General features: G+C 43.3%; 1 protein-coding gene across 1 annotated transcript in view; it reads right to left on the bottom strand.

Moving 5' to 3' along the window:
- The window catches only part of SSH1 (slingshot protein phosphatase 1), a 339,738-nt gene that overhangs the window by 15,475 nt on the left and 296,714 nt on the right, over window positions 1-27,549 (bottom strand). Inside the window, exon 12 of the mRNA XM_069214779.1 lies at window positions 22,948-23,094. Coding sequence (XP_069070880.1) covers window positions 22,948-23,094 — 147 coding nt within the window. The remainder of the gene's footprint in view (window positions 1-22,947; window positions 23,095-27,549) is intronic.

Raw genomic sequence — 27,549 nt, 5'->3', positions numbered from 1 at the left:
CAAATCTGAATGCCCTCGCCCTTCCCTCCCTTCGTAGGTGTCTGATACCCCCTCCATTCATCCCAATATGATGCTATTTTTTTTTTTTTTTACAAAGCTTGGAAAGGATCCCAAAAAAGGAGTAGATAGAGCCTGGTCGAATTGCCAAGACAGGCTTTTGGATTTGCATGGTCCTCTGACCAGAATTCTTAATTTGGCCGAGGAGGCGAGAATGGAGGGAGTTCAAGTGGATCCGGACATCCTTTCCAGTTGGACCCAGCGGGCAATATGTATGTTGGGAAATGCCAACTCTTACATTTCTCAAGAAAGACGTAAGAGTCTGTTGTTAAAGACTGATCCTAAGTTGAGCAGTTTGGCAACCAAAGAGGAGGGTCCCAAGGCTGAAGGATTTCTCTTTGGTGATTTCCTTTACAAAGGAGATGAGTAAATATCATCATCATTATTTACTTTATTTCAGTACAAAAATATGTAGGACGCTGGCCTGGCTTGTAGTGGGTACCAGAGGTACTTACACCTTGTGCCAGGTCCAGTTATCCCTTATTAGTGTAGAAGAGGTGTTTCTAGCAGCTTAGGCTGATAGAAGGTAGCCATGGCAAAGCAGCTTAGGCTGAACTAGAAGACATGTAAAGCTCCTACTATACCACTGGTGTCATATGCACAATACCATAAGAAAACACAATACACAGATATACTAAAAATAAAGGTACTTTATTTTTATGACAATATGCCAAAAGTATCTCAGTGAGTACCCTCAGTATGAGGATGAGAAATATACACAAGATATATGTACACAAACCAAAATTATGCAAGTAATAGCAAAAGGAAGTAATGCAAGCAATGTAAAGTTACAGTAGATTGCAATAGGAGCACATAGGTATAGGGGCAACACAAACCATATACTCCAAAAGTGGAATGCGAACCACGAATGGACCCCAAACTTATGTGAGCTTGTAGAGGGTCGCTGGGACTGTAAGAAAACAGTGAGGGTTAGAAGAATAGCCCACCCCAAGACCCTGAAAGGTAGGTGTAAAGTGCACCTACTACCCCCAGAGAGCACAGAAGTCGTGATAGGGGGATTCTGCAAGGAGAACAAACACCAGCAATGCAACAACAGTGGATTTCCGGACCTGAGTACCTGTAAGACAAGGGGACCAAGTCCAAGAGTCACGACAGTGTCGAGAGTGGGCAGGAGCCCAAGAAATGCCAGCTGAGGGTGCAAGGAAGCTGCCACCTGTTGGAAGAAGCTTGGTGTTCTGCAAGAACGAAGAGGACTATCAACTTCCCCTTTGGAGGATGGATGTCCCACGCCGTGAAGAAGCTTGCAGAGGTGTTCCCACGCAGAAAGACCGCAAACAAGCCTTGCTAGCTGCAAGGGTCGAGGTTAGGGTTTTTGGATGCTGCTGTGGCCCAGGAGGGACCAGGATGTCGCCACTTGGATGAGGAGACAGAGGGGGTGCCCAGCAAGTGAGGGAGCCCTCACAGAAGCAGGCAGCACCTGCAGAAGTACCTGAGCAGGCACTTAGAAGAAAACCGGAGTCCATCCAAAGTCACAAAAGGGAGTCCCACGACGCCGGAGGACAACTCAGAAGGTTGTGCACTGCAGGTTGGAGTGTCGGGGACCCAGGCTTGGCTGTGCACGAAGGAAATCCTGGAAGAGTGCACAGGAGCCGGAGCAGCTGCAAATCACGCGGAACCCAGCAATGCAGTCTAGCGTGGGGACGCAAGGACTTACCTCCACCAAATTTGGACTGAAGAGTCACTGGACTGTGGGAGTCACTTGGACAGAGTTGCTGAGTTCCAGGGACCACACTCGTCGTGCTGAGAGGGGACCCAGAGGACCGGTGATGCAGTCTTTTGTTGCCTGCGGTTGCAGGGGGAAGATTCCGTCGACCCACAGGAGATTTCTTCAGAGCTCCTGGTGCAGGGAGGAGGCAGGCTACCCGCAGAGCATGCACCACCTGGAAACAGTTGAGAAAGCCGGCAGGATGAAGCGATACAAGGTTGCTAGTAGTCGTCTGGCTACTTTGTTGCGCTTTTGCAGGCGTCCTGAGCAGTCAGCGGTCGATCCTTTGGCAGAAGGTGAAGAGGGAGATGCAGAGGAACTCTGGTGAGCTCTTGCATTCATTATCTGAAGAATTCCCCAAAGCAAAGACCCTAAATAGCCAGAAAAGGAGGTTTGGCTACCAAGTTAGGAGGATTGGCTACCAAGAGAGGTAAGAGCCTATCAGAAGGAGCCTCTGACGTCACCTGCAGGCACTGGCCACTCAGTGCAGTCCAGTGTGCCAGCAACACCTCTGAATCCAAGATGGCAGAGGTCTGGGGCACACTGGATGAGCTCTGGGCACCTCCCCTGGGACGTGCAGGTCAGGGGAGTGGTCACTCCCCTTTCCTTTGTCCAGTTTCGCACCAGAGCAGGGCTGAGGGGATCCCTGAACCGGTGTAGACTGGCTTATGCAGAGATGGGCACCCTCTCTGAGAGGAAGTCCTTTGTTCTGCCTTCCTGGGTCAGGGCTGCCTGGACCCCAGGGGGGCAGAAACCTGTCTGAGGGGTTGGCAGCAGCTGCAGTGGAGACCCCGGAAAGGCAGTTTGGCAGTACCCGGGTTCTGTGCTAGAGACCCAGGGTATCATGGAATTGGCCCCCCAATGCCAGAATGGCATTGGGGTGACAATTCCATGATCTTAGACATGTTACATGGCCATGTTCGGAGTTACCATTGTGACGCTGTACATAGGTAGTGACCTATGTACAGTGCACACGTGTAATGGTGTCCCCGCACTCACAAAGTCCGGGGAATTTGCCCTGAACGATGTGGGGGCACCTTGGCTAGTGCCAGGGTGCCCTCACACTAAGTAACTTTGCACCCAACCTTCACCAGGTGAAGGTTAGACATATAGGTGACTTATAAGTTACTTAAGTGCAGTGGTAAATGGCTGTGAAATTATGTGGACGTTATTTCACTCAGGCTGCACTGGCAGGCCTGTGTAAGAATTGTCAGAGCTCCCTATGGGTGGCAAAAGAAATGCTGCAGCCCATAGGGATCTCCTGGAACCCCAATACCCTGGGTACCTCAGTACCATATACTAGGGAATTATATGGGTGTACCAGTATGCCAATGTGAATTGGTGAAATTGGTCACTAGCCTGTTAGTCACAAATTTGGAAAGCAGAGATAGCATAACCACTGAGGTTCTGGTTAGCAGAGCCTCAGTGAGACAGTTAGTCATCACACAGAGAACACATACAGGGCACATTTTTATGAGCACTGGGGCCCTGCCTGGCAGGGTCCCAGTGACACATAGACTAAAACAACATATATACAGTGAAATATGGGGGTAACATGCCAGGCAAGATGGTACTTTCCTACAACATACCATAAAAGTACAATACATACAGTCCAAAAGAGAAATAGTAGAAGGAAAGTACAGATAAAATAAGTTAGAAACTCTTAAAAATAAGATATTAAAACAAGATATAACAATAGCATAAACATTTTTCCTATAAATATAATGCTAAAAAGACATTTAGTCCCTACTAAAACATCGAACAAACGAACTTACACTTAAATACAACGCCTGTGCACTATATGCCTACTTCTAAAATCTGCTACCAAGTCTTGTTCTTTAAAATTACTAGTCTAAAACGCCAAATTGATTCAAGACATTTTGCCGCAGAGCAAACTATTTGTACAGATGGGTCTGATTTGAATACTCTCTCAGCAGTTAGACAGTTCCTGAAACCCAACTGTTTACATAAGGGAATAATCCAAAGGGCCCTCTGTTTACCATATGCACGACATTGAAAAAAAACATGAAGATCAGTCTCTTCATACTTGCAGCCCATCGGACATAACTTGGACTTGTTGATAGAATCCGGCCATTTGTAAGTTAAAGAACACAAAGGAAGAGACCCTATTCTAAATCTGATGTAAAGAGCATGCACAAATGGAGAGAGTACTGCATCCATAAAGGGCTCAAACTCATAGTGACATTTAAATTGCAGAAACCTATCAGTCATAGAAGAGGGTGCAGCTTCAGTCATTTGTGCAGTTTGAACTTTAAGCGAGAAAGCCTCCTTCAAGGTCTGGATGGCATTTTTAGGAATGGAAGAGGGGTCCTTCCAATAGGACCCTAGGCCAAGATGGAATAAAGACCGTTCCACATAAGCACACCACTTGATTTTGGCATAAGAATTGGTGCCCATGAGTAAATATGTTTCCACCTTTGCCACTATTGACAAGGTGCAAAACTCTATGAAAAAAAGTTTTTCTCAACAGGTTTTTGGCAGGGCCGGCAAAAGTAAGAGTTGATTTGCAGGCCGTTATGCATCCAGGGGTCGGTCCCTCAACAGAGACTCCTTCCACCAGAAGTTCCAGCAAGACTTACCAGGGGTACAAACCCCAGTTCTACCCCCGAAGATCCAGTGGATTCTGCAACAGGGCTACAGATCCAGGTGAGAGCAGTTCCCAGGTAAGAACTTCTTGTTCTGGCCCTCCTCCTGTAGGAGGTAGATTGGCAAATTTTCTAAAAGCTTGGTTATCTCTAACTTCAGATCCTTGGGTGATTCAAACTGTACAAGGGTATTACATAGAAGTGTATCAGATTCCAGTTCACACTGTTTTTCCTCAACCTCTCCATTTTTCTCTGGGCCAGTTTATACTGATTCCTGAAGACGTTCAAACCTTGCTTCCTTCGACCCGTCCGGTTTCCTAAGCACCATCTTACCAGTTCGGAAAAAGAACACAAAACATTGTCCAGTTATAAATCTCAATCTTTTCAACAATTTTGCAGCTTACCATCATTTCAAAATGGAAACTATCCTTTATCTTCAGAACAGTCTTCTCCAGAATGACTGAATTGTTCATCTGGACTTCAGGACGCTTACCTCACAATACCAGTACATCAATCTTCCAGGAAGTTCTTTTAGTTTCAATGGAAAGGCTCTTTCTTTCGCTTCAAAGACCTTCCGTTCGGTCTGTCTTCTGCCCCTTGGTGTTTCACCAAGATATTGAAACCTGTGGTATCCTTCCTCAAAGCTCAGGGGGTGAGACAAGCGGTATACCTAGACAAATTTTCTGATCATGGTTCACGACAAATCTGGTCTCCTAGCTCACCTCAATCTCTGTCAAGATCTGTTAACAAGGTTAGGTTTTCTAATAAATACCCAAAAGTCTTCCCGAGTTCCTTCTCAAAGAATCAAATTTCTGAGGTTCATGGTAGATACGTGTCAGCCTGTTCTACAATTAGCTCAGCAGAAGGCAAATATAATTAAGAAAAAAGTTAGTCAGACTCTGTCCCTTCCTCTTTGTTCGTTCAGAGTAATTACTCACCTGGTAGGTCCTCTTTCTTCCTCCATCCAGGCAATTTTTCCTGGTCCACTTCATTACAGAGTTCTTCAGAGATTAACAACTCACCATCTCCGCAAAGGATTGGCTTATTAAGATCCGGTAGTCCTAGATCTAGAGTCCAAAGAAGAACTCCTTTGGTGGCTGAGTCACTTAGATGCTTGGAATGGGAGAACAATTTTCTCTGTTGCCCTAGATCTTGTCTTACAATCAGATGCAAGTCAGACAGGATGGGGCGCAAGATGTGGTCATCTCTCGACTGGAGGTACAAGATCTGTTCAGGAGTCATCTCTACACATTAAGGGGGTGATTCTGACCCCGGCGGTCTTAGACCGCCGGGGCCAGGGTCGGCGGGAGCACCGCCGACAGGCCGGCGGTGCCCCGCAGGGCATTCTGACCGCGGCGGTAAAGCCGCGGTCAGACCGGCAACACTGGCGGTCTCCCGCCAGTGTACCGCTGCCCTGTTGAATCCTCCAAGGCGGCGCAGCTAGCTGCGCCGCCGAGGGGATTCCGACCCCCCCTACCGCCATCCAGTTCCCGGATGGCGGTAGGGGGGGTCGCGGGGCCCCCATAAGAGGGCCCCTACAAGTATTTCACTGTCTGCTTAGCAGACAGTGAAATACGCGACGGGTGCAAATGCACCCGTCGCACCTTCCCACTCCGCCGGCTCGATTACGAGCCGGCATCCTCGTGGGAAGGTCAATTTCCCCTGGGCTGGCGGGCGGCCTTTTGGCGGCCGCCCGCCAGCCCAGGGGAAAACTTGAAATACCCGCCGCGGTCTTTTGACCGCGGCGCGGTATTTTGGGGGCGGAATTCTGGCGGGCGGCCTCCGCCGCCCGCCAGAATCAGAATCACCCCCTAAATGTTTAGAGATGTTTGCAGTTTCCTCCGGCATCCAGTCCTTTATAAAAGACTGGGTAAGATGCACACTACTACTCCGGATGGACAATCTGTCGGCGGTCAGGTATATAAATTGTCTGGGAGGCACAAGATCCAAACTCTTGTCAAATCTAGTCAGGAGTCTTTGGGAATTTTGCCTTTTGCCAGTCAAATCCCAGTACCTGCCGGGCAAGTTAAATGTGGTAGCCGATTGGTCCTTCAGAAATGTCCGCGTTTTGAGCGACTGGAAACTTCAACCTTTGGTGTGCAATTATCTTTCTTCAGTCTTCGCCAGCATGTCAATAGATCTGTTTGCTTCTTGGATCAGTACTCAACTTCCCGTCTTCTTCAGTTGGAGACCAGATCCCTTAGCCTTGGCCACGGATGCTTTTCTTCAAACCTGACCTCAGACTTTTCAGTACGATTTTCCTCCGTTCCTATTAATTGCAAGAGTTCTGTCACAGGTTCGGAGGAAACTATCACCCTACTATCACTCCGTTTTGGAAAGCCCAACCTTGGTATCCAACATTGCTAGAGCCATCCATGGACTGTCCGGTCCTAATTCTCCCCCTTCCGGATTTACTTCTCAACCCTCAGGGTCTTCATCACAACCTAATAGTGGAAGAATCACTCTACCTCATAGCTTGGAGGATTTCGGGGCTTTCTGGAGAACCCCAGGAATTTCGAAGGAAGTTATTGAATTTATCCAACAATCCTGGGCCCCAGGTACAACAAAGGTTTATAAATCTGCCTGGTTGGTGTGGTCTAGCTGGTGTTTGGACAGGGATTCCGAATACCCTTTCAGCAAATGTCACTGTAGTCGTGAATTTCCTTGCCTCCTTAGCGGCCCAAAGTAAGGCCTAAAGAACAGTGAATACTCGCAGATCTGCAATTTCAGCGGAACACATTAAAGTGAATGGAACACCTGTTGGAGAACATCCCTTGGGGTGTTGTCTTTTAAAGGGAGTATGTTTTACCTCCATTACCCAAGTATAACAATATGTGGGATGTTAATCTAGTTTTACATTTGTTTACCTCTTGGCCTGATAATGTGCATTAATCTCTCAAAGATTTATCCGCTAAATTGACTATGTTGATGTGTTTAGTTCTATTAAACGTGTTTCTGATGTTAGAGCTCTCTATGTTTCTTCTTTTTATTATTCCTCTTCAGGTGTTTATTTCGAGGTTAACAGACATACCAAAACTAATTTATCCATTTTTCACTTTCCAACCTTAATTATGCATTGGTAATTGTCTGAAATCTTACATTTCTTGAACTGCAGATCTCAGAGGTCAATCCTTGCCCCAACTCCTTATCTCCTTTCAAAAACCCCATAAACCAGAATCTGCTCCTACCCTTGCCCGTTGGGTTAGATGGGTCATGTCTTTAGCGGGTGTTTCTACATCTTTGTTTGGGGTCTATTCAATTATAGGAGCTATGGCTTCTAGAATGTTCTGGGCTGGCTCTAGTTTACATGACATTCTCAGATTTGCAGATTGGTCAAACGTTAATACGTTTAGAAGTTTTTACTGTAAACCTGTTAGTCTTTCATCTGAAACAGTGATTTCTTTGCTTTGAACAAGCATAATATGAGCCTCCGGTCTTGTAACAAAATTGAGATTTTCCTAGCCTTGGTGTCTGAAAGGCTAGATTTTATTAAAGACATGGAGGAGAGTATTATCCCACCACAGTTCTTAACCCTCCCTGTTCTCTTTTCTGCAGTCCCAGCACCTTCAACCAGCGCCACTACAACCTCGTAGCTCGCAAGCTTCCTCCACTCTGCCGGACTGCTTCTGCCAGATGCCTGATGCAAATCCAATGACTTTGTGTTCGCCTTCCATTATCTTCTGGGACACTCTCAAGTATTTATTGTCCGCGTTTTTGGCTGTTTCTTTTTTCATAATTTAATGTACCCATTCTCATATTGACTAACTCACGCAAGAAAAGAGGACGTGTTGCTCTCAGTCAACATAGTTATTGTTATACTCGACATGTGATTGGTTCATTCATTAGGAGGTAATATTGTAGTTCTTTTACCCAGGGTTTCTGTGTCTTGTTATTCTTGGCTGCTATCTAATTAAAGCAAGAAAAGAAAGCATAATACTCACTTACGTGTCTTTAATAAAATCTATCCTTTCAGACACCAAAGCTAGGAAAATCTCAATCTTACCAAGAACTATTCCTCAATTCTATTTGACGACTGGAGGCAAGGTTTATGCTTTCCCTCCTTTACTTCACCCTCCAGTAGCAATAGTAAAAGCAATACACACTACTACATTTCCCATCAACTACAGGGAAAAAAACAATTAGTCCATAACAACCAATCACAATTTATGTCAACATACGTATTCTCTCTACTCCTTTCTTCACTGATCAAGCAGCAAATAAATAGCCTTTCTCCTCTGGGGCATTTCTCCCCTATCATTTTGTGGGGACTGACTCATTTGAAAGTTGTCACAACTTTGTTATATATGCAACTGCGCAAGACAATTCTTATGCTGGCAGGTGGAGTTGGTTAAAGAGGCTGCAGGCATTGGGCAGAAGCATCTAGTAAACAGTAGAAGTTCACAACTTTGTGGAAGTATAGTTTGGACCATGCTAGCACAAACTAGCAAAATACTCATTTCGATCTTTGCACTATACAGTGTGAGCCCCTGAGGGTAGTGTATTACAGCTTGAAGATGAACGTCCCAGTATGAGGTCAACTGTTCCCTTAAATGGACGCTTCTGGGACACTGCACAGGTCTAGCAGTGCGAATATATTTATATACAGTATTATACTATGGGCTTCATTACGACCCTGGTGCCCGGCAGTAAGCTGGCGGTAACACCGTCAACAGGCTGGCTGTGTTCTGCCAGCTATTATGACCGTGGCGCAATAGCCACGGCCATACCGCTGGCCCCTTCACTGCACTGGCAGGCTTTTGCCTGGAGGTCATAATCCCCAGGGCAGCGGTGCAAGCACCGCTGCCCTGAGGATTATGAGTTTCCGACCGCCAGCCTGGCCAAGGTGGTAAACACCGCCATGGAAAGGCTGGCAGTAAGGGGGACTTGGAGTGCCCCTGGGGGCCCCTGCACTTGGCATGGGCAGTGCAGGGGCCCCCAGGAATAGCCCTATCGCGCATTTCACTGTCTGAATTCCAGGCAGTGAAATGCGTGACGGGTGCTACTGCACCCGCTGCACATCAGCATTGCCGCCATCTCTATTACGCGCCAGCAGCAATGTTGATGTGACTTTTCCCCTGGGCCAGTGGACGGTAACACTGTTACCGTCTGCTGGCCCAGCAGAAGAGTCAAAATAGGGAGCCAGAAATACTGCCAGCACTGGCGGTATTCTAGCGCCCGCTGCCTCAGCGGTCTTCTGAGAAGACCGCCGAGGTTGTAATGAGGGCCTATGTACCCAGACACATCAGGATAATAGTGTAGCCAAATTATCCTAAAAGAATACACCATTTATCTTGGGTGGGTGTTTTATTTCTAAACTCTACAAATCTTATACCAATTCTGCAGAGAGGAATGCAGGATTGTTTTTAAGAGGTGTTCAAGGAATTTTTCGCTTGATATAACAATATTACTATGGGCATCTCTATAATACGTTTGACTGGCAGTTCCCTTGGCCGTTTTGGGAAGAAAATATTGGGTTGTACTACATCCATTTTCAAAACCCTCCTTTTGAGGGAAGAACTGGTACCACCTGGTGGGAATGGTGAACCACGTAGGCCAGAGATTCCCACCAAGGCTAAGGCCGACCATAAGTAGGAGGAGCATAAGGGAGATGAAGCCTTTGATCAATTCAAAAAGTTTTTCCTAGCCTGATCCAAAAGCACACAGGAAGGTAAATAGTGCAGGGATGTATCTAATCCCAATGCCTTCAATGACAATGTTGCAAAGAACCGGGGCTTAGCCCAGTCCCTACTTCAGTCTTGAATGGCAACAGCAATAAAGAAGAATCTGTGACGATTCAGATAATGTGTATGACGCTGGCAGACCGCGGCATTCAAATAAAGTCTTAGAGACAAATGTTAGAGGCACGGGGCAGCAAGGGCACCCTCTTTTAACTATTCCTGAACATAATAAAGTATCCTCAACGTACCACAGAGGGCATGAGGGCAAAATGTATGAAGCTTGTGCCTCAGTTTCCCCTGTGCATGCTTTTAAACTACCAGTCAATACCCCTCCATGAGATTGCCCTACTTTTGGACACCGAAACATTGGCTATCCTTTGCTTAGGCATGATTTGGTTGAGAGGTTCACCTGCTCCAGACATCAATATAGCAGTTCCCCCAGGGTATAATCTTATCAAAAAAGATAGAAGACTTAGTGGAAGTCAGGTTGGCAGTAATTCACAGTTCAAAACTCCAGATCAAGTTAAAAGAAGTTCATACTTTGACTTGGCAGAACAGATGCTCTTCTTTATGCATTTGTTTCCCCAAGTGGGAGGGGTATGCCAAGTCGTGGGTCCCGTGCTCACTATGCCACCAGATTCAAGCTAGCCTGGCTGAAGAGGGGTGATACCCCGAAACCTGTCCCAGGATGCTTGTTTCTGGTCCAGGGAGGACCTGGCCTGGCAGTTCTGGCTGGACTGTTCCCATGGGGAACAGGGTCAATACGGATTTGCATATGGCCGGGTCCAAATTGGAATGGCATGGTGGGCAAAAAAACTGATGGATTAAACCCAGATCTGTGACTGGGGGTGAATGTTTGATTTGGTCTACATTCCGTCCATCAACTGTTCTTTTTGCATTCTTCTTTATATTCATGGCATCTTATGGAATAATTAAGGGTCATCTCTAGTGCTGTCCTCCAGGTTTGCTGCTCCAAATTTCAGTTTCTTACTTGTTGATTTTATTGTACTGTATGTGATAAAAATCATCTAATTGTTGCTTACTAGGGGATTTCAATATTTTGTTTGATGCACCAAAGAGGATCAGCACGAGAGACCTGTGTAACTCTCATGGCTTTGAATTTGAAATCACATTTACCTAGTCCTTCTCATGATTAAGAACATGCAACTGATTTAATCTTCACAGTTAATGATAAAATTAAGGACAGCAAACTTATAGGACCTACCATGGACTGATCACCTCTGAATCCCATTCATAATCTAAATGGTAAACCCAAGCCAATCATGTAAAGATGTCAAAATAGAGCAGTACATTCCCGGTCTAAAGTTTCAGTGGTCTCCCTGGAAAAATCTTTCAATAATGCCTCATTCAAGCCCTTGGATGGTATAGCCATTCTCAAAGAAAAAATGATAGAAGAAGAATACCATCAGCTCTATGTTTCTCCTCTGATCTGGCTATTGCACAAATATACTGTAAAGCTCTTCAGAGTGAATGGAGAGAGGCATTTCAGGAGGAAGCTAAAATCAAATACCATTAGTAATTGTAAATTTACAAAAAACTATGCAGGTCAGCCAAAAAGTATTTTTCTCTGAGACAATTTCAGTAGCCGAAAATTAGTCTCGCAAAGTTTTTAAAATTGTCAAGGATCTTTTTCTTTCTCCCGTTACACAAGATGGAAAGACTTGCTCTACAGAACTGTGCAAATCCCTTCCTAGTTTTATTCAAGGGAAAAAAAGAACATCACCCAGTCCTTTAAACTGTGTGGGAAAAAGAAGGCTAAAGAGTGGTGTTTTTGCCACATCACCACATTTACAATATCTTATATTTAGTATCTCAGTGTAGAAACAGTTTATGCATATATTTTGGCTACTAAATACAGATCTCTGCTAGATCCAGGTCCAGCCTCAAGCTTCCACATGGCAGTAGATATTTTTCACCCTGCAGATAATATGTTGTGTATTGGTTCTCTTGAATATCAATTTCCCCTCAAATATGGAAAGATGCAGTGGTCACCTTGTTATTAAAAAACTCTCTCTGCTGATCCCCAGGTTTTGAGTACCTCCCTGTTCCCATTTCTCCCAGAAAATCCTTGAAAAGGAACTTAATAAGCAACTCTTAGCTCATATTGAAGCCAACAATATCTTAGGTACAACACAAATCAGTTTGAGGTCTATGCATATAACAGAGAAAGCTCTCTTGATGTTATTAGATGATTTAATAGTCCTCCTGGATATCTTAAATCGAAGATTATGTACAGTAGGTATTCACTAGAAGACACTGAATGGATTACTTTCTTTTAATTCAAAATGACCCAAGCCATTAGTATACTTGCTCCGCCTAGGCAAATTCAGAGTTTTGGCCTCTCTGTAAGGTTATAAGAATATGATATACAAATTGCGGTAGCCATGGTTGATGAAACTGCTGCTGCTGCGAGTTTTGGTGGCTCAATGGATGTATAGAAATGCTCTAAAGTTAAATAGGGTCCACAAGCTCACGTTGGAAAAATAAGTGAACACTGTGTCTATGTCTTGTTTCTTTTATCTATGAATGCTCCACAAAGTACTTCCCTTGTTGCCAACCGATGTTTCAAGCTACCATTTTTTCCCGTCTGAACTACGGCATTGCATTGTAGTTGGGCTTCCTGTCAAAATCATAACCCGTTTGCAACATTTCATAACTGGGCACTCTGAATTTTGACCAGCATGCCATGCAATAATCCAGTCACTCAGGCTTGGAGAGCTTTGCACTGGCTTTTAATAAATAATCAAATGATATTCAAGGACACAAATATCGCTCACCGGGCCTTTTACCAACAAGGTTTGGAGGATATCCATTCCAGGCTTAAAATATACACTCCCAACAGATCTTTAAGATTCACTGATGCTCTTCCATTTGACATTCTTCGGTTTAACTATTCTAGTAAAGGGGGCATGGCTTTTTTGTATTCAACCCCTACATTTTGGAATACTATTCCTTTCACCCTGTGGGCTGAGCCTAATCACATCAAGCTTCAGATGTTCTTTAGGGCCAGGACATCCTTTCTGGGTATTTTCACGCTTTATAAATACTCATTATCATTATTCAAAAACCCAAGGATATGTTGGACACTAAAAATATCTAACATCCCAATTCTTCAGAGTAGGCACTGGCTCACAAAGTCATCCAGCATGTAGCCAGTTGGATCAGGAAGCATTTAGACACGGAAGTAAGGAGATGCTTGAGGGTGGAATGTCCGAGACTGACTTTTTAAATGTAAGATGGCAGCGACACCAGAGATCGATGGTGGGACAGCGACAGGGTGTTGACAGCTCCTGGTGTGCCTAACAGAATGAATTATTTGATGTGGCAGGTCAGATAAAAAAAAAACAGTTGACACAGTGGATGAGATGAATGAGACGGACATGCTGATATTCCCTGACAGTATCTAATGCTGGGCTCAATGGGCAGTAATTTTTCTGGGTAGTGGAGAGCTGCAGGTCACTGCTTAACAAAAAGGACCTAAAACTCGGGAACCTCCCACAATTGGGGATGGGTCTAGTAGCACATGGAGGCCTGTTTGGGGAACCTTTTCTGAAAAAAGGTATGTATGTTTCCACATTCACATCCTTTGATAAAGTCCAGGCTGCCATACAAAAGACTTTTGACCAAAAGGTTTTTTTGGAGGAGTGATCGAGGAACCAAGGTCTCAAAGAGGATAGCTGTACCAGAAATGACTATAGCAAGACCTCTCCTACCTTGAAGGTTTTTTCCCTTCACAAGATGCGGGTGGAGGCCACAGTTCTAGGGATGCCTTCAGGGAGATCAACAACTCATGAGGAAGTTACAATGGTAAGCCTGATCCCTTCTTCCCACAAAAAGATACTAGGGAGTGTAGCGATTTTTGTACACAGATGGCTGAATTTGCCCAGCTGTGCGTGGCTGCTACAGACTCTCAGTGGTTTCCAATTAAAGTTCAATGGCTCGCCAAGGCAATGGCGGAGGCTGAAGCCCATCATGTTCTCCTAAGATGTCTCCATATTAACAGACCAGGAGGTTTCTGCCCTGGGGAAGGGGGGCACTCTGTGCAGTGACCCATCCCCCTTTCCTTCTCCTCCTACTACTTCTTTCTTTCCCTATTTCTTTTCCTCCTTTGTTGTCCACTCCTTTTCAGTTTTCTTTTTTATTCTTGTCTTTATTTTACTCTATTACTCAACTTTTTTATTTCTCATTTCAACCACATCTTTTCTCTGTTTCCTTCATATTTCCCTTGTTACTTTTCTTTTTCATTCTTCTCATTTTTGTCCTGTCTTTCTTTCTCTCCTTTTTCCCTTCTTCCCTTCTTTCCCTCTTTTCGTTCTGTCTTATCCTATTTCTCTCAGTTATTTTTGGTCTATCCCTTACTGAATTTACTTATTGTACTTTTTCATTTGTTTTCTTCTTTCTTCCTTCACAAATGTTCTTTTCTCCATGTCTCCCCTTCTAATTCTTTAATTTCTTTTTAACTTTTCTCTCATTGTTTCGTTACCTACTATCAATCGTTTTCTCCTTTTTCTTGCTTCCTTTCTCTTGCTTCATGGTGCTCTTCCTTATTTTTCTACTGCCTTTTTCATTCCTTCTTCATTTCCTTTCACTGTTCTTTTTTCTCCCTTTCATTTTCTTCTTAATTTCTCTTTCTTCATCTCCTTTCTTTTTCTCCTTTTTTTTGTTTTTTGTTTTCCTCATTCTTCCTCTACTTTCCTTTTTTTCCCCTTGTTTCTTCTGCTTCTTTCCTTCTTATTGTTCCATTTTCCTCTCTTGCTTGTTTCTCAGATGCTGTCATTCTTACCTTTCTTTGTATCTTTCTCTCTTCTTGTTTTTCCTTTCCTTTTTCCTCTCGTTTTCCTGTCTTTTTCTCTTTTGGTGTCTCAAAACCAAAGAGACAAAACTGATCCTTAAGGTCACAGAATATAAACCTTTTGCAATAAAGCTTGTGTTATTAATGCTTTACACTGTCTTTGTTATTTGACTCCTGTGTACATTTGTCTTATCCCTATATTTGGCAGTAGCTCACAACAGTTTTAAATGACCAAAAGACATGTTAGAGACTCCAACCTTAAAAAGTCCAACGATTGGAAGGTCTTCCAGCATTGCAGTATGGAAGGAATCCACCTACTGTGGGATCTCCTCAGACTGACAGATACATAGTTCGAAATGCACATTTTTCTACACCATCACAGTTTTTTTTGCAGTTCTTGTGGAGACATATGATGTTCACATTTCTATTTTTCGCCACTCCACAGACCTTCCTTTTTACCCAAAGCATAGTCCTGAAAGGAGTATAATTTATGATTCATCAACTTTTTTTTTTTTTTTTTTTTTTTTTTACAGGGGAATTTGAATCCCATATTTTCCAAGACATCAGCCCCAACATACAAGGACAGGTGTTGTCTCTCCCCTTTATACTTCATATTCTACAATGCTGCGAATCAAACAACGCAGTCCTAATATGCTCCAAGGATTCCACCACCTACACCCTCCTATTCACAATATCAGCAAGGAAAATGAACCTTTTCCAATCATAACTGAACTTTATGAGTTGAGAATAGAAATAACCCAAACGAGGAGATACTTCCTCATTACTGGCCAGTCTCCTGTCTCCCTCCCACTAGCCTAACTATCAAATCTAAAGGCCTTGCCTGGCAGTATCTTCTCTCTGGTCTGTCTATTCTAGATCCTTCTTTATGCCAGCAGAACAGCGATCAAGTGGCCTACTTTACATATTCGTTTCTTCAAGATTCACCCAAATGGTCACCAATCTTCCTTAAGGCGCTATGCTTTCAATCTAAAGCAAAGGGGAGTCCGTCTTCTATAGCTACGCAAGCAGATCACTACCAAGCCCATGGGGGGCAGTGGCCGAAGCTGTCCACTCATCCGACTACCACTTCAAATAGCCTTAACTTGCTATTATTGTCTCATAGATTCAGATCATTATTGGAAAATGCAGAGTATCACATTTTGTTAGTCCAATTTGGTGGCATTTCTGTATTTACCATTATTAATGGTTCTCCAACTTCTAAGAAATCAGAGCATTAGAACTTTCCAGTGCCTTCTTTCAAACATTTTCTACTGCCACCAACTGTCATAAATAGGTCCCCAGAATCCACAGAGGCGCTTGAGGTTCTCCATTGCAGATTTACACCCTCCGCTGAGCAACGGCAGCACTCCCAATCAGTGGGCTGGGTATTCATGCAAGGCTAGTGATCCCTTTTGTTAACGTAGTGTATGTGGGCCCAACATGGTGGGTCCTCATGTTTCAACAGCACCAACGCTCACTGCCAGCAGTGGTTTTTGTACCAAGTTTCTTCATATACTGTACCCCATACACGTGGCTCACCACTACTTCTCATTCATTAATGTCCTAAGAGTAACCCCGCAGGAGCAGCTTTTGTGGCCTTTCAGAACTCAAACACCTGCCACCCCTCCCGAGCATCATGGCTACTCCAGCATTGGTTACGTCCTTTTAATTTTTTTAATTTATTTTTTTATATTTTGGATATTATGACAATTAGAAATCTTAGTTCTTAACTCCTTCTGTGCACGGCCGGCTGGCAGCCATCCAATGACACGGTGGGTATGTGCGTAGGATGGCTCCGAGCCGTCATGGCACTCACCATTGGGTGAAGCGCTAGGGCTTCCCCTGTGGCTGCCCTTATTCCCCCAACCCCACCAGGGATGGCAGCGGACGCACTTCTGCAGCCACCCCCACCCCCCCCGTCACAGCATCTGATGACGCCAACGTCATAAGATGTTGCAGCGACGTGCTGGAAGTGCGTTGGAAGCCATTTGCTTCCAGCGCATCATTGAATAAACAGGTAAGGGGGGTTACATGAGAACAAAGAGGCATGGGAGAAAGGAAAGGGTTTTCCTTTTCCCCGATGTCTCTTTGGTGTGCATTCCTGCTGCACGAACACGCACAGGGGACGCAAACAAGTTTTGTAATGAGTTTCTTGTAAATGGTGTAGCATAAACAGCATATTTAGCTTATGTTTTATTGTGTGTGAAATTCTCCTTGGATTTGTGCACAATGCGTATTGTGTTGTTTTACGTGTAATTTTAGTTGTTTTTTTTCCTTTTTAGTGGGATATTGTATTAGTGCTTGCTGTGTCTGTGCAGAGTTGGTGCTGGTGAGTTTAGCTGTCGCTGGCAAGTGAGTGGTTTCGTTTCTGAGTATACAGGACTTTGTGATAAAGCCACACTTTGTTTATTACTTATTTTACACAGTGTTGCTTGTTGTTGACTTACTTGTCAAGTTACTTTTATTAGTAAGGATTATCGCTAGCTGCAGAATTACCACTCAGGAGGTTGTTGGTATGCTTTTCGTATCTTCCTCTGAATACGATTATGAGACTGACTGCATCTGAGATAGAGGAGGATGTGCAAGATTATGGCAGTGAATGTTCTGTCTTAGAGGAATCATCTGAAGGACAACAGTGCCAGACTTAATCCCCGCTCTAGAGCTACCCGGTGGACTCCCACAAATTTGAACGAGTTGAAGTCATTCTTGGCTTTAACTTTTTTGATGAGCTTGATAAGGAAGCCGTTGCTGTCTTCCTATTTATCTACCAGTCTCTTGAAGGCAACGGCCATAACTCCTGCAATCATAAGTCGTTATTGGCATTTGCTTCAACTTCAGATGCTGCAATTTGTTGCTTAAGGGTTGCCACGACATTACCCTGATTGTGACCTTCTGTTTAAGATTTGGCTTGTCCTTGATCACTTTGTAGACTGATTTACAGAGATCTATGTTCAAGGAAAAGAAATAGCTGTGGATGAGTCTTTGATGCTGTTCAAGGGCTGTTCGTTTTTTTAATTATTACATTCCTTGCAAGACCGCACATTTTGGAATTAAGATGTACATGCTGTCTGAGAGTAGTACAGGATATGTCAATAATTTTCCGGTGTACATTGGTAGGGATTCCACTATTGACCCACCTGGTTGTCCGTCCACTTTCAGAGTTCATGAGACAACTGTGTGGGAAACTTGGTAGAGGAATTATACCTATTTAACTTCTACACTGGTGTGCAATTGTTCAGGGCATTGTTCAAAGTGGAAACTGTTACTTGTGGCACAGTCTGCTCTAACCATAAAGGTTACCCAAAGGAGCTTATTTGTAAAAACCTTGAGAAGGAACAGTGATGAACTGCTAGCTGTGAAATTTGCAGACAGGAGGGATGTCTACATGCTATCATTCATGATGTAAGGACTTAACCTGTGACTGTTTGGGGTCTGGTTGCTGAAGTACGCAAAACTATGTGCATTTTAGACTACAATAAGAAAATGGGTGGTGTAGATAGAGTAGACCAGAGGTTGAAACCTTACACTGCTGTTCTTAAGGTTTACATTTGGTATAAGAAGTTGGCTATCGATTTATTCCATTTAGCAACCTTTAATGCTTTGGTTGTGTAACAGGATTGTTCTCCAGAATCAAAGATGACATCTGTTCAGTTTCAGCAGTTTGTGAAAGGCAACCTTGTTATAGCGTAACACACAAGTTTTCCTAGAGTGGGAGTGGTGAAGGATGTGGCTAGATAGGAAGATCTCCACTTTGCTGATTACATTCCCCCCACACCCAAAAAAAACCAATCCCTGTAAGAGATGTAGAGTCTGTCTGAGAAGAGGCATTTGGAATGAGAGTTGCATGCACTGCCCAGAGTGTCCTTCTAAACCTGGGCAGGGTGTGCCTGCATATTTTAGATTGTACCACACGCAAAACAGTTTTTGGGAGCAACCGTGAGAGTAAAAGTGAATTGCCTTACCTGAATCATTTTATATTTTTTGTTCACTTTCACGGTTGGCATTAGTGTGATGTATTTAGTTAGAGCAGTTGTGTTTGTAGTTTTGTATTTACTTACAATTGGTTTGTGTTTTCTTTTTTGTTAAAAAAATGTGATGGGAGTGTGTGTGGACTGGTGCTTGGCTGGCGGTGTGCATGGACTTGCGCTTGGCTGGCGGTGTGCATGGACTGGCGGTGTACATGGACTGGCGCTTGGCTGGCGGTGTGTGTGTGAGCTGGCACTTGGCTGGCGGTGTGTGTGCACACTAGCATTTGGTTGGCGGTGTGTGAGTAGTGGCTTGCTGCTGGTCACTACACATACTGTTAGCAAAACAGCAGTTCGCACACTCTGTCAGCCGGTGTGACTGTTGTGTCAGGCATGCAGGCGTATGAAAGAGATGGGCCCTTGAATAGCACTGTCTGTTGATGTGAGTTTTGTAATGTGCTGGGCCCCTGGCTGGTGGCAGGAATGGCCTTGTATGTGTCACGTATGAAAGGTGTGTAAATGGACTGTAAAGCGGTTGGTGCCTTGACGTGGCTTTACAGCTCAGAACCTGTGAGTCACTGGTTCAGTTATTTCACTTTTCAGTTATTATCAGTGTATTTTTGTGTGAAATCTCTTATTAAAATGTTATATATTGAACCATCACTTACCCTTGTGCTAAATCCAACCAGTATGTGTGTGTACTTGATGAATAGATGGTTGTGAAGTAATAACTGTCTTTTCTGTCTTTCTCTTCAAGGGTGTACATTGCTCTACATTGTCTCTTGATGTGAGGGTTGTAATGTGCTGGGCCCGAAGCTGGTGTTGTGAATAGTCTTGTGTGTGTCACATACAAAAGGTGCGTGAACAGCCTGTAAAACGGTTGGTGCCTTGTTGCGGCTTTACAGCTCATGAGCTGTGAGTCATTGGTTCAGTTTTTTGACCTTTCAATTATAGAAAGTGCATTTTTATGAAATCTCTGTTAATAAAATGTTGCATTCTGAACCTTAACTCACCTGGATGCCAAATCCAACCATGATATGTGTGTAGCAATAAAGAGAGTGAGAAGATAAAGCTTGCTCACCTTCCCAAATTACTATAAACGACCACAAGAAACAAGCATGCTACCAATTCTCTTAATCCTGTGATGTCCCAAACTCTCAAATTATGAAAATCATTGTTTTTAACATTGTCAAAGGCTGCCACAATTAAAAACATGCTATATTGGTGGGTAACCACACGACAATTTTATTTATACTTCTCCTCTCAGTTGGGATTTCAACTCATGAAAAAAAAAAAAATGCTGCACTGTTATCAGACGTCAAAGCACACCCCTGACACGATAGGTGCCTTCGGATGGACCCCAATGATGAAGCATGCCACCAACTATGTTGGTGGGTGAGGCGTCTTTTAAACAAAACCTAAGGGCACTTTATCACAAAAACAGAGACTTGGTAGTATGCTGGCTTCTTGTCTACCAACTCTAGGTATGTTTGAAAACTAGACATTCAAGAGAGTACAGGGTGGTGTGTCTCTCATGGATCCCAACAGGTTTTCTTGTCCACAATTCCTTGCAAACCTCAAAATGTGACTAAAATCACACAATTTCCTTGCACTTCTTTGCCATATTCTTCCACAAACAGAAATAAACCACAATTTTTCTACCACCCAGCGTTCCTTTTGGCATCCCAATAAAAATGATACATCACTTGTGTGGGTAACCAAACCAGAGTTAGCCTAAAAATGTATAAAAAACCTACTCTTTTGGACCCACTTTGGCTCCCCCTCAAACTCTACATATTTTGGCCCTTCCCTGTCGCAGGGCCTTGGCCCACCCACACAAGCAAGGTATAATTTTTATCGCGAGATTGAGGGGAAAGCTGAGTGGATGGAAATTTGTGGCTCCCCTCAGATTCCAGACCTTCCATCACAGAAATGTGAGGAAAATGTGTGGTTTTATTTGTTTGTTTTTTAAAGAAAATTTTGAGGTGTGCAAAGGACAGAACCTGGTGAGAGCCCCACAAGTCACCCCTTCCTGGATTCCCCTAGGTGTCTAGTTTCCAAAAATAAATAGGTTTGCTAGGTTTCTCTAGGTGCCAGCTGAGCTAGGGCCAAAATCCACAGCTAGTTATGTTGCAAAAAAGGGTCAGTTTTCAGTGGAAAAATTTGATGTGTCCATGTTGTGTTTTGGGCTGTTTCCTGTCACGGGCACTAGGCATACCCACACAAGTGAGGAACCATTTTTATCAGGAACGTTGGGGGAATTCTGGGTGAAAGGAAGTTTGTGGCTCCCCTCAGATTTTAGAACTTTCCATCACAGAAACGTGAGAAAAATATGATTTAAAGACAAATTTTGAGGTTTGCATGGGATTCTGGGTGACAGAACCTGTTGAGAGCCACACAAGTCACCTCTTCCTGGATTTCCCTAGGCATCTAGTTTTCAAAAACGTAGAGGTTTGCTAGGTTTCCCTAGGTGCGGGCTGAGCTAGGGCGAGGTAGCATTTTTATTGGGAGACTTAGGGGAACACAGAATAGTAGAAAAAGTATTATTACCAATTGTCTTTCTCTGCATTTGCGCCTTCCAAGTGTAAGACAGTGTGTTTAAGGAAGAAGTTATTCTGAGAAATGCCCTCTAACTCACATGCTAGTATGAACACCCACAAATTAAGAGATGTACAAATAACCACAGCTTTTTAACTCCATATCTTGTGCCCATTTAGGAAATATACAGGTTTCTTTGATACCTATTTTTCACTCTTCATATTTTACCAAATGAATTGCTGTATTCCCAGTACACTATGAAAAACTATTGCAAGGTGCAGCACAGTTATTGGCTCTGGGTACCTCGGGCTCTTGGTGAACCAACAAGCCCTATTTATCCCCACAACAGGAAAGGTCCAGCAGACATAATGGTATACTGCTTTAAAAAATCTGCCATAGTTAGAAAAAGTTACAGATGAAAACGTAGACTCAAACGGACATTTTTTCAACTCAATTTCTTTAATTTCAACTGTTACTTTCTATAGGAAAACCTTGAAGGATCTACACAAATGACCCCTTGCTGGATTCAGAATGCTGTCTACATTTCAGAAATGTATAGCTTTCTGGGACACACCATTGGTTTCACACCCATTTCTACCATTAACTGGAAGGAGACACAAAAAATAGGAAAAAATAGCTATAAATAGGAAAAATGGTCTATGTCCCAGTAAAATGCCAAAATCGTGATGAAAAATGTGGTTCTTTGATTCACGTTTGCCTGCTCCTGAAAGCTGGGAAGGTGGTGATTTTAGAAGCGCAAACCCTTCGTTGATGCCATTTGCAGAGGAAAAAACAGGCGCTTTTTTCTGCAGCACTTTTCCCCAATTTTTTAAAAAATCCCCCAAATTTTGCTGTATTTTGGCTAATTGCTCTGTCCCGTCAAGGGGAATGCACAAACGCTGGGTACTTTTAGAATTCCCACAATGTTGGGAAAAAAGGGCGCAAATTTGGCGTAGATAGCTTCTGTGGACAAAAAGTAATTGAGCCCAAAGCGCGAACTACCCCAAATAGCAAAAACAGGGATCAGCACTGAGAGGGGGAAAGCCTAGCAGCGAAGGGGTTAATTATTATGACCGTATACTATGAGTATAAAGCATGGAAAGAATAATATTTCATCTGAAATGATTCTGCATACGTGACATTTGATATGTCACAGATTTTAGAATAAAGGTGCAAGAAAAAGCAATTCTAACACTAGGGAAGAACAGAATGAAATACAACTTAAGAGTAACGGCTTCCTCCACTATCAGTAATCAGGCTGCAGCACACAATGAGAGCCGTATGCTATGAGCCAAATTAACAACACAAGCCTAATATGTACATTCTCAGGATTAGAAATTTCTACGTCTGGTGGCTTTCACGTACAATTTGTGAGAAAAAAATAATCACACTTGTCCAGCTACCACTCAAAAGTAGATAGGTTGTTGCAATCCAGTGCTACATGAAATGAGATCTATTTTCTAGTATAATCACTTTTTGAAATCACTTTTTTTTAAAGTCAGCACAAAGAAAAAAGTGCCAAAAATCAAACTCAAAGCTGACTTGTCATATGCAGCATACTTACTTTGCCTTAGTTATGAAATTGTAAGCTTCGTTCCAGTGAGCAAGGAGGTCAGTAGTATCTTCATCATACACCCTTATATTATGATATGCAAACGTGCCAGGAAAGAAATTATCTATTTCTCTGGTGACATTTAAAATATATCCAACACTGCAAAAATAGAATAACAAATATTAAGGAAACATGAATACTAAACAGAAAAATATGTTGGTAAAATGGTGCGGAAGTGGTGCTTATGTCTAAACCAGAAACTTATTATAGCGACTATTTCAAGCTATCAACTGTGTTTAAATTGCAAGAAAATAGCAGTTCAGCACTAGACTGCACTTAACATGCACTAAATATGGCAGCATTATATTAACACAAAGGTAATGCAAACAGGAGGACTTTGATGCATGTGTTTTTATGATCATTCCAACTTTCATTTGCAGAGAGTCAATTGTATTATGATGTCTCATGTACATGTGTTGCATGTGCGTATACGCTTGACTCCTGTACCCTCATGCTACAATCAAGGTGTTGGCAACGTCAGGTAAAGCTGGAATTTGTTTCATGGCCCAAAAGTGTGTGTGTGGGGTTGGGGTGGGGAGAGGGGTGTGGGGGGGAGGGGGGGGGCGGTAATCTAAAGAATATTTCACTTCCATTAAACCGGCTTTCTTGATGGCAGTTCTTTCAGTTTTCTCCACAGCAGACTTCCATCCAATGAATGATCTGAATTAAAACAGATTGTTTCGCTGGCAATACCATAATAAATGAAGTGCAATTCTTTCTTCTCAGAGTGAAAACTCAGTCATTGACACTCCAAAAAAAGTATTTATTCAAAACAAGGCATATTGTTTTCTTTAAGGGCACCTTTTAGGATGATGTCTGGAGAGCGAACCTCAGCCTAACTGTATGTTCAATGAGCTATATAAAGATTGTGATCGTGAGATCTTTACATGTCAATTGAACATATACTAATTTTATTGGAACATTAGACATTGCTAGCCCTATTAAATATGACCCAAAAAGGATTAGGATTGCTGCCCACAAAGCAGCCACAAGGTGGCCAGTGACGATTGCTCTGAATAATACAAAATTATCTCGACCCATAAGGATAATACTTTCTCTAGCTCAAAATATTAAATCTTATAATATTGAAATTGAAGGAAATAATAGAACATTTCCCTTGACCATAGTCCTGAGTCAAGCACACATCATACAATATTAAAAAACTGGAATTAGAATCCGGTCTGTAATGGGCCCCCCTACTTTATATAGTGCAATTAGAGATAAGACCCCCAATTCTTCGATTGAAATGGTAGGATGAGCGATAAGACTTCAAATTCCTTCTTTCAATCCCTGTTAAAGTTTGAAACGCACCATTTACTAGAGAAAAAGAGGAATCAGAGAAGCAGAGTACTCATTCAGTGGGGAGAACCGAATAACAGTAGGGCCTGCGTAGAAATGCTTGGACGACAGGGTCAGACCCTACATGTGGGTAAGCAGATATGCTTACAGGGTTAGGTGACTACCTAAATACAGTGAAATTACTAAAGGTCGAACATATTAGGGAAAATGAATATAGCCTTAGAACCCACCGTAGCTGGCTCTACCGGCCATTAAAGGCCCGCTCCCACTTTAAAAGCCCGAGCAGAAGGCCTTTAATGCAGGAGCAGGCCTTTAATGGCCGGGTAGAGCCCGCTACGGCGGGTTCTAGGTTATTAGAACATTCTGCCACTGGAGGGCAGAATGTTCTATTAAATAAAATAAAACAAATTCCTCACGAAGCCCGAGGGGATTAAAATCCCCTCGGGCTCCGTGAGGCTTTGTTCACAGCTGGTGCTGTGAACAAAGAGAACATTGGAATGATGGTGCTGCGGGCTTTTACCGGGCAGTAAAAGCCCGCAGCACTCCATTGTTTTCAATGGAGCTGCCAACGTTCCAATGTTCCAATAAAGGTTGAAACCTTTTTGGTAGAAACTGTAACAGAGATCAATCAAGAACAAAGAAGCAAAAGGGGATGTAGCTCAACTTAAACACAATGCTATCAAATAAAGGTAACGACTAAAATAGGAATTATGCGTAGAATGTTCTGTTAGGGAAATGTCAAGAGGTGTTCCACTTTATTAGAATGTAATACAAAACCTAAAACGTTTTGAGCTCACCTGTTAGTTCAGTATCATATTTTTACAAAGGATTTTCAATTATTTGACGAGTTATTTTCTTGTCGTGCTATATTACGCAGCATACAGAGTTTGGCAGATGTGACTTGGGTTTAGATTTCTCTACTTGTAGTCTTTTTTAGGCTTTATATGGATTTCTTATTATACGGTATATCATTGGGTTACACAGAAGTTTAGAAACGTATCAAATTTTAGACCTCTATTATGCATATGTTGAGTTTAAAATATTGTCGAAGCTTACCTTCTGTCTCAATGCAGAACATGCACAGCTCACTTTTTAGCTTTCTCCTCGGCTCTGAAATTTGTGTCTGCTGATGACCCTGGTAGAAATGCCTTAGGATGTGCCAGTCATCAGCTTCACCCCATTTTATCAATCTTCCCACTCCCCTGCGCCTTTCCTTTCTCCCCAGACCTGCTGTACAATATGTCCTACACGCAGAATGTTACCTCTGTTTATGTAAGCAAACAGCCTTTTGTCTTACCTCAAGATAACAGTACTGTGTTTGCACATGTGCCCTGTTTTTCTTTGTTTAAAAAGACGTATAAATTTGCCAACTGCATGAGCAACACCGCTGTTTGGATGAAAACAACTGCCGTCAGCTCAAAATAGACAAAAAAGAAGTCTTCATCTTTCGCAAAAACCACTCCACCTGGGATGCCTTTTAGAAGCTCTCTGAACTTGGCCCTCCGCCCACCCCTATGGATCATGCCAAGATCCTTGGGGTCATCCTGGACACCAACAATACCATAAGCCGATAGATCAACACAGTTGCCTCATGCTTCCACATCCTGCAAATGCTACACAAGATTTTTAAGTGGATCCCACTTACCACCAGACAAACAGTCACCCAGACTCTTATCACAAGTAGACTTGACTATGGAAACACCCTATATTTCAGCCCATGTGCTATGCCACCTCCAAATCACTCAAAAATCCGCTGCCAGACTCATCATGGACATCTTCCAAAAAAAGGCACATCTCTCCACACCTCAACAATATCCACTGGCTCACAGATCAGGAAAGATGTAAGTTCAAGCTACTCACTCACGCCTACAAAGCTCTCCACAACATCAGTCCAGCATAATGCAACCACCGCCTAAACTTCTACCAACCCACCAGACACCTTCGATCTGTGTCAAAAGCAAGAGCACACCTCCCTTGCATTAAAAAGGCCAGAAGTAGAGGACGCTCTTTCTCATACCTCGCAGCCAAGACCTGGAATGACCTTCTGCAATACCTCAGAACCTCTCCTTCCCTCTTGGACGTCTGAAGGAACATCAAGACATGGCTAATCCAGACAAAACAGGCATGTTCTCCTACCCCCAAAGGCCTAACCTACTCAGTGGCTGAATACTCTCACAGATGATTAGCCGTGCTCTACAAATCCACATAAGACCAAAAGGTAGGGTTTGATGTGCTGATGCATGAACCACACAGATTCTACACCCTTATGCCCCACCAGCTCCTGTACCCAGGTGCTGCTTTTTATTAACACCAAAAGGTCCTGGTAGATGGACAGTGGTGGGAGCATTCACCTGGAGGAAGGATTGACCAAGGAGAACCTGGACATGATAATCAGTAATGGTGAGTAAAGAATACTTCCTGGTGCATTCTGTGCTGCCCCCTTCAGCTACTCTGTGAAAAATTCAAACATTTTATACTGATGTTCACACTGTAACGTTTACAGAATGCATGTTCTTCAGTCCATATAGCTGTCTTGTAGATGCCATTTAAGGATACATTACACAGAAAAGCAAGGAAAGGTGCCTCTGCTCTCAATGCATATTCATAGAGATCTTCTGGAGGAGGATAATCAGAAACAGCAGAGAATTCTGAAATTCAGGAGGAAAACCAATAAGCACTCAATGTATTGGAGGAGTGATTTCCAGAAAGGACAACACAATGACAAAGTCCAAATGCTATCCAGCTAGTAAGTCACTCAGCTGTGAAAGGTTTTCTCACAACAGGTGGCCTCATTAGTTAAAAAATAACAACTAAGCATTCTCCTGACTGAAACGAACATCCAAAAGGGCATTGTGGAGGAACAAGCCTTTTGATTGGTTACTCTGTGAGTAGAGGTAGCTCCCAACTAAAAACGTAATTTTTCTGGTCTTGAAATTAATGATGTTGGTTGCCAATTGTTGAGAAGGCTTATGGTGGTGCAAAGCATGTAACTGCATGTTTCATGCTGGGGTATGCAGGACTACCATAGTATCTGAAAAAAGTGTAGCTTGGCCACCCACAATGGCCACCTGCAGGTGGATTAGCGAGGTGTTTGGGCCCAGGGACTGGTCAGCAGCCAGGCCTATGGCCAATCCCACACATTTAGCCATGCGCAACAGGGGGCTGACACCCCCCGTGCGCACATTGGCTGTAGGTTGCCTGAGGGGGTTGGGTGTATGCTCCAGTTTGAATAGGAACAATTTAAAAAAAAGAAAT

This window comes from Pleurodeles waltl, chromosome 11, assembly GCF_031143425.1.
Source record: "Pleurodeles waltl isolate 20211129_DDA chromosome 11, aPleWal1.hap1.20221129, whole genome shotgun sequence".
NCBI classification, from domain to species: Eukaryota; Metazoa; Chordata; class Amphibia; order Caudata; family Salamandridae; genus Pleurodeles; species Pleurodeles waltl.
Note: the sequence above shows the minus strand (reverse complement) of the source record. Positions and strands in the feature narration are given on the sequence as shown.